This window comes from Frankliniella occidentalis, unplaced genomic scaffold (genome assembly GCF_000697945.3).
Source record: "Frankliniella occidentalis isolate FOCC.00 unplaced genomic scaffold, Focc_3.1 Scaffold114, whole genome shotgun sequence".
Taxonomy (NCBI): domain Eukaryota; kingdom Metazoa; phylum Arthropoda; class Insecta; order Thysanoptera; family Thripidae; genus Frankliniella; species Frankliniella occidentalis.
Genome location: NW_026267242.1, coordinates 553965 through 561326, shown reverse-complemented (window position 1 = coordinate 561326; position 7362 = coordinate 553965). Strand labels below are relative to the sequence as shown.

The following is a 7362-nucleotide window of genomic DNA, read 5'->3' as shown; positions in this document are numbered from 1 at the left end:
ATGAAATTCTTATATTTCTTATACTCAAGATATGAGCAAAAATTTATAGAGGTAACTTTCCTTCTGAAATAATCCAAGTAAAATCTTGCCCAAATGGGGCAACCAAATTTAAGTTTATCATATTAATTGAAAAAAGCATATTTGGCGACTGCAATTAACATTGGGGAATCTGATGAAAGGCAAAAATATACTTTGATTAAACTCTTTTCAAAGAAGCCATCTGTTAGTTTAGTCTGATCTTGGAAAAACTTTTCAATTTCAAGATGAGACTTTGATTTTAACATCACTCTATGTACGCTTTGTCTTAATCTTGGCAAGTGGAAATCAATTGTGTCCAAAACTTTGCCTGGCCTCAGAACAACAACAACTGTGCAAGGTCACAGTTGACATATTGCATTAATGTAATACCAAGTTTAAACTAATGACACTCTATAATAAGCTGCCAACCCGCATTACAGCACCTATGGGACTGCCATTAATCAGTTTTTGTTTTTTTTCAAATGAAGTTATTGCTTGGAGTTTTGATTTTAAATGACTGTTACGTCACTGTTTAAAATTGATCTGATACACAGCGGGGCAAACTTTACAGTGAAAACATATATCATAGACGTCACTGTGCAATCTACTTATGACTTTCATGGTCAGGGTTTACATTGTTCTTGATCAAGATGATGGTTAAGATTCTGACTGAATATACCTAGAAATGTCAACTTTCCCAGAAAATTCAACCTGTAAAGCAAAGATTTTATTGGCACTTCCAGAGTTTTGGTTCTTCTAATAGGCACAAGTCAGGTACTCTATGAAACCTTGTCAAATAGAATGTGACGGATCTAACTGACTTCTTGAAATCTACATTGTTTTAACAGAATAATTGGTGATATTTAATTTCCAAATTCTTGTAATCATTTTAAACTACCAACACCACCAATATCCAAAGTCAAAAGAAAAAAAAACAATTAGTGGAATTTCTGGCAGCTTAGCACATCTGCTCAGAGATTTAGTTCCAACTGTTTTCTTTTGCGTTGCATTGCGTCTTATTGTGTTATACGAATGGTTGTACTAAAAGGACTAGAGACAACTAACCTGACATTACCCACATTCACATAACTATGTAGGGACAAAAGTTTGATTAATATCTAGTGCGGATACAAAAAGGAAATACATTGCAAATGGGCTGTGGTTTCTCACAAATTACCGTCTGCCGTCAACTCATTTAGAAGTGGCTTGTCAGAGCTGGTGCAGATTTTAAACTAGAGTTTCCAACAGATTAAAGAGGAGAAATGCATCGAGTTATAACTTTCTTCATGTCAGGAATCAGTAATGCCTATCAATGGAACTTGACAAAATGGACTTCGACAAAGTTCGACAAACAGGCAGAGCCTGATTTTGAACTCATTACCAGAGATAAATGATCTCTGTCATTACCATAAGTTTAGGAATATTCTTTGCATTTTGTTGCAATACACTGCTACACCGCTGAGAGAGAAGAGAATCAAACTGACATTCAAAGAACTATTATAAGACAAAATTTTGTATTTCATTCAACTAGTTTAAACTCAGTATGCAGAAATCTGACTCATGTCAAAGGGAATTTTCACTAAAACCAGAAGAAAGAGTAAAACTTTTGTTGTTGTCAGAGATTCACTGAGCAGTTTTTGGTTTCGGGTTTTGCTTCAAAAATTACAAGCACTGATTTTGGTAAATAACACCTAACCAAAACATTTCGTCTGCTAGCGTCTCCTCCTCCTCCTTCCTCGAATTTGTCATACTAACGATGCAGACGGCCATAGGTCGGTGGTGGGGGAAGATGTTAGCTAGAACCGAAGTGGAGCTGGAGCCAAGTCGAGGCGTTCAAAAAAGTCAGAGAAAGTTTTTCTTTATTTGCACATTGGGTCGTTGGGTTGGCAATGATCTCTGAGCATCTGAGCACTGAGCAGAGCAGACGATGCAAGACGTTTCTGAAAACGATGTAATTTACAGATTATGACAGAGCTTAATATAGTAATCTTACGTCTCTACGGCTCTGTAACATTACTTGTGGTAAATTGATTTTCATTTTTTCTTCCTTAACCTTGGTAAGTTCTCTAAGTTCAAGTTCCCGTTGTTTACGACGCCGAAAGGCAGGTTAGGTCCAACACCGTGTATCACTATAAATTAACTTATTTGTGCCCAATCACAGACCAGACGAAAATGTCAGCGGCAAAAGGCGCTGCGAAAGGATTTCGTAAAGCTGTAGAAAAGAAAATTTTTCATGGACCTCTTAAGACTTATATTCCTGCTGGAATGGCGTCTGGTTCCCCACCACTGGGAACCCAACTTGGTGCGGTAGGTAGTAATTGCTAACATTCTACTTCCTTTGGTAATTTATTGTCAATCTAACCTTTCTCCCCTCCCCTTTTTTGTATAATTAGAGAGGAGTCAATATTCCGGCTTTTGTAAAAGATTTCAATGAAAGGACAAAAAACCACAAGCCTGGCATACCAATACCGAGTATTGTAGAGGTGAAAGCAGACCGATCTTACAAACTTACATTACAGCTTCCACCAATGCCGTATTACCTATTTCAAGCTGCTGGCATTACCCGAGGTGCAATGAAACCATGTACGTATTTGTGTCACCAGATAACTGTTTTATGGATTTTATTTGTGTGGTCTTAGTGCTCATATTCTACATTTTCAGCTGTGGAAGTCGCTGGGAAGATAACATTAAAACATGTCTATGAAATAGCTAACATCAAAAGTCAAGATATACGTTATCAAGCCAGTACCTTGCAAGAAGTAGTAGAAAATGTTATATTTTATGCAAGACACTGTGGAATTGCAGTGGTAAAAGATTTGGACCCCAATGAGTATGGCCAATTTCTGGAAGAGAGATCAAAAATAATTGAGGAACAGAGGGCAGAGATACAAGAAAAACGAGAGGCCAAATTATTGCGAACCGGCTGAATAACCATCTCTGGCTGTAGATTAATAAATAGTTTTATTTGAAAAGGCTTATTTTTGAAATATTCCATCCTTATCAAACACAGCAAAATATAAAGGGTCAGATATAAGTATCATTTGACTTCTTTAATGAACCTAATAATATACATTAACAATCAAAATGTTCCGTAAATCTACAATTGCTCGCCCTTGCTGGAATTGATTTTCTTCCTGTTCTTTTGAACAATTTTTTTCCTGTGTTTCTCAATGTTTTTCACAAGACTTCCTTTCTTCTTAAGATCTTCATATTTGTCAATAAGGTCCACCATACGTTTCTCAGCTGAAATACCAACAAGAAACCTGATTTAGTTATCGATAAGTTAAGAACAAGTACACACACACATCTATCAAATCAACATACATTTTCTACGGAATATTGGCTGTTTCCCTTCAGTTTTGGCTTCAATAATTTTCTGCTTCTCTTCTTCCTCTCTAGCAGCCTTCTTTTTAAATCGCTCCTCTTCCCTAAATTGATTTTCCTACCAAAAAGAAAAATAGAGATGAGTAACATTAACAAAAGAATAAGCTAAGAACCTTAAGCAATATATTAGGGTACCATTCGTTGAATCAAATATTTGATTTGAGTCTTTCGTTCTGGATCTGTTGTTGTCTTAATCTCTTCTTTTAATTGTTTCAACTCTTCAACACGATATTCAGAGACAAAGCTGTATGCAGATTTGAAAGCCTAAACAAACAGGAGAATAAAACGTAAATATAAAAAAAGTACTATCTATTGTAACAATGAAATACAAGAAGATACCAACTATTTCATTGTATTCCCCACACAAACTGTCAAATCGTGGGTCTCTGGGGGCTGTTTTCTTGACTGGTAGTACATCTCTGAGAACAGGAACAGGTACTTTTGATGAAATTTCCCGAGGCCTGAAAAAATTTGAGGGTATGAAGAAATCACTAGGCAAAATCAGTTAAAAATACCAAATGATCATGTAAAGTACCGATTTTTGTTTTCTCTTTTGAAAACTTTTCTTTTCGCTTGCGTTTTACCAAACATAGCTTCATTATACACTTTAGTACCCAATTTTTCTTTCAATTTTTGAAGCTCTTCAAAACTCATGGAAGATAATTCTTGTCGGATTTTAGTCTGGAAGAGAGTTGTGTTACTTGGGATAACCTACACACTAACTCGCACATGTTAAGTTGCGATATTTACCCGCTCTTCATCCTCAATAATTTCTTCTGAATGCACATCCATGATAAGACAGATGCGTTCACTATATTGATGACAAAGTATCAAATAATTGCGTACAAAAGACCTGCTCTCCGATTGATTTTCTCTACGTCTGCGTCTGCGTGCTTTCTTCTGCTTTTGTCTTCTGTTCTGTTGTTGATTCAATTTTTCATACTTCATTCTTCGTGCTCCCCCCCCCCCCCTTATTTCCTTGCACGGTCAAACATGACAAAGACAAAGTCACCTGACAGCTGTATCGCTCCAAGTTACTGTTACGTTTAGTTTTTTAGCTGTTCGTGGACTTTTTGAGTGATTCAGATGATAGACAGAGCTAGAGCTCTCTGCTCTTTTTGCAACTTTCAACTTCCCGCCTTCCCCTATTTTTGTTGTTGTTTTTGTTTTTCGCGTTTGTCGGCTGCCGAGTAGTCCTTGTCTTTGTTTGTTTACAATTTTACATGTTTACCTTAGTCAAGCCGTCTTGCTGGTGGTTTGTGGTTTCGTATATCGCTGATCATAGCTATTCCGTGTCGACTGCCTGTCGCGTCTATCGACTGCCCCTTGAGCCGACCCCGGAGTTATTAGTCACAGGAAATTAGACTGTACAAAGTTCAGAGTAGGGCCTCAGCTCGTTGTTGGTTGTGGTAGGCAATGACAATGTCGGCAATCTCTTCAAATTCTGTTGATGAACCTCCTCGTAAAAAAGAAGATGTATCAACAACAACTGATGGTGACCTTTCATCTGACAAAAGCCACGTATTTCTTGACATTCAAGTCGGTTCCATCCCATGTAAGTCTTATGACACATTGAGATGGGCTGTTCAATGTGTTTTACTGTAATTTTATATGTATTGTTGTAAATTATATTCTGTAGCAACCACATTCATACTAAAAATATTCTTAAAGTTACTGCATTTTGAGCCCGGTCTGCTATATAACATAAGACATGTCATAGTGTCACTAAGAATTTGTAGACGCCTGGTCGGATGTTAGGTTTATGAAAAGAAACTGTTTTTTCCTTGCAATTTTTACCCATGCTTCAGTCCTTTTAATAGCTATTGACACCATTCATAACAACAACTCTAGATCTTACATTATGGCTACAACATACATCTTATGCAGTATGGTAGACTGGAGTATAAAGTAAAAACTTAGTGACGCTCGGAAATTTTGTTATTCTCTGAGCAACAAGTATGAGAGAAGAAGTCTATTTCATTATATTTTTTTTTATGCAGATGGGCGAATTGTTATAGAGCTCTTTTGGGAAAAAGCTCCTCGTACATGTGAAAATTTTTACCAGCTCTGTGTTGGAACTCAAAGGTCAGGAAGAAATTTGACTTACAAGGGAACATCAATACATAAAAGTAAGTCCTATCTTAGCTAGGTATTTATCCCAAATGAAGCAGTTGCATGGCAGCATCTATAATTCTTTAAAAATTTGGGAAGAGTAGTTATGGCATTTTCCAAGCAAACATCTCATTTTAAGTAGTGTTTTAATATGCTAGTGTGCTGAAGATTCATGAAAATATTGTATTTAGCATAATTATTCATCACATGATATCATTTGATTGTAATGTGGATATTTGAGTATAGATAGAATCGAATTTTATCAATCTTTTTTATTGTTGTTCCAGTTTTTCCTAATTTGTTGATACAAGGTGGAGATGTTATTAACAAACATGGGTGTGGAGGAGAAAGTATATATGGTCCAACGTTTGAAGTTGAAAGCTTTGAAACAAAGGTAAGTTCTTTATTTACTTCGAGCTTTTACTCTATGATAAAGTGCATAGTTTTAAAGATGGTGCAATGACAACTCCTGAATGATATAATTTAATCTCTTTCAGCTTGAAGCAGGTGTTATTGCCATGACCAGCAAAGACAAGAGCAGCAATTCCTCCCAATTCTTCATATGCCTCAGAGACTGCCATCATCTGCAAGATTCACATGTAGGATTCGGAATAGTGAGAAAAAATCTCCAACTTCTTGAAGAAATTGGTAACCTTCCCCATAATACTGAAAATGAACCACTCAAACGTATTCTGATTGTGGATAGTGGATCATTGCCTAAAAATCCTCAAAACTGGAACTTTTATGAAAATGATGGACTTGATAAGTATCCTCCCTATCCAGAAGAATTTGATGTACCTAACTCATCTATGAATTGGGTAAGCATTGACCAAATCATTTGTCTATGACAACTATTGCATATGTACATACAGGTTGTTATCAAAATTAAATTCTATCTCATTACAGTTAGAGGTTATCAAGAATATAAAAGACCAGGGCAATATTCATTACAAGGAAAGGAACTATGAAGCAGCTATGCGAAAGTACAATAAAGTACTTCGCTACTCACCATGGTAATTTGCCCTCAACCTAGATTTAAAAACTATGTGATCCTATTTGAATTAAAAATGTATTTATTTATTACAGGGCAACAAGAATTAATGAGGCCAAATCTGAAGACTGCAATGAATTATCTGTTTATGCCCTCCTCAACATGGCTGCTTCAGAAAATAACTGTAAAAATTTTAGAGCAGCCCGTCAATTTTGCTCTAAGGTAAAGAGATTGGGAATAAGTTGATAGTTTTATATCTCTCTCAACCTTTTTAAGTACTTTTATTTTCAATGTATGTAATTCCAGGCTCTTCTGATCTCACAAGAATGTGCAAAAGCTTATTTTCGCAGAGGACAAGCCAATTTGGGGTTACATGATTATGACGCAGCTCTAGATGATCTGAATGCGGCTCTAAAGCTGGAACCTTCTAACAGTAGGATTCGGCAGGAGATTGAAAGAGTTAAGAAAACCAAACATAATTCTAAGAATGCAGAAATACAACGTTATGCCACAATTTTCAACAATAACATGTAACAAATAAAGTTGTCTTCTTTTCTTACTGTAATATTTTATTGTTATTTTTTATAACTGAGATTTTTGATGTCTGATGTTTGTCCGTTACATTAATGGGAAGTACTCTTTTAAAAAATCTATCCATTTTCTTTGAAATTATTCAAATAAGGTATGGTGGCTAGTTTTCAGTTTGATCACTGTAATAATTTATGCAATTAGTTTTTGTGAAATTAATTTGTTACTATTTTACTAGAAATTTATTGTTTATTACCAATAAAAGATTTACTTGCTTTAGCCTACATATATTTGCTCTAGGTTTTCCCTTCAGTTTTACTCCTTGTTCC

The 7362-nt window shown here is 35.7% G+C and overlaps 3 protein-coding genes across 3 annotated transcripts; 2 read left to right on the top strand and 1 right to left on the bottom strand.

Moving 5' to 3' along the window:
• Positions 1–1845: 1845 nt before the first annotated feature.
• Positions 1846–2990, top strand: LOC113207665 (39S ribosomal protein L11, mitochondrial). The gene is made up of 4 exons (XM_026424316.2): positions 1846–2075; positions 2180–2325; positions 2412–2601; positions 2680–2990. The coding sequence occupies exons 2-4, from the start codon at positions 2191–2193 to the stop codon at positions 2943–2945; spliced, it is 591 nt and encodes a 196-aa protein (XP_026280101.1). The 5' UTR covers positions 1846–2075; positions 2180–2190; the 3' UTR covers positions 2946–2990.
• A 59-nt stretch (positions 2991–3049) lies between these two features.
• On the bottom strand, positions 3050–4365 carry LOC113207664 (ribosomal RNA processing protein 36 homolog). Its single transcript, XM_026424315.2, has 6 exons — positions 4153–4365; positions 3938–4083; positions 3746–3863; positions 3538–3666; positions 3343–3460; positions 3050–3261 (listed from the first exon to the last, which is right to left on the bottom strand). The coding sequence occupies exons 1-6, from the start codon at positions 4348–4350 to the stop codon at positions 3116–3118; spliced, it is 855 nt and encodes a 284-aa protein (XP_026280100.2). The 5' UTR covers positions 4351–4365; the 3' UTR covers positions 3050–3115.
• A 31-nt stretch (positions 4366–4396) lies between these two features.
• On the top strand, positions 4397–7317 carry LOC113207670 (peptidyl-prolyl cis-trans isomerase D). The gene is made up of 7 exons (XM_026424324.2): positions 4397–4957; positions 5403–5531; positions 5802–5908; positions 6012–6332; positions 6421–6527; positions 6601–6727; positions 6812–7317. The coding sequence occupies exons 1-7, from the start codon at positions 4819–4821 to the stop codon at positions 7037–7039; spliced, it is 1158 nt and encodes a 385-aa protein (XP_026280109.1). The 5' UTR covers positions 4397–4818; the 3' UTR covers positions 7040–7317.
• Positions 7318–7362: the final 45 nt, after the last annotated feature.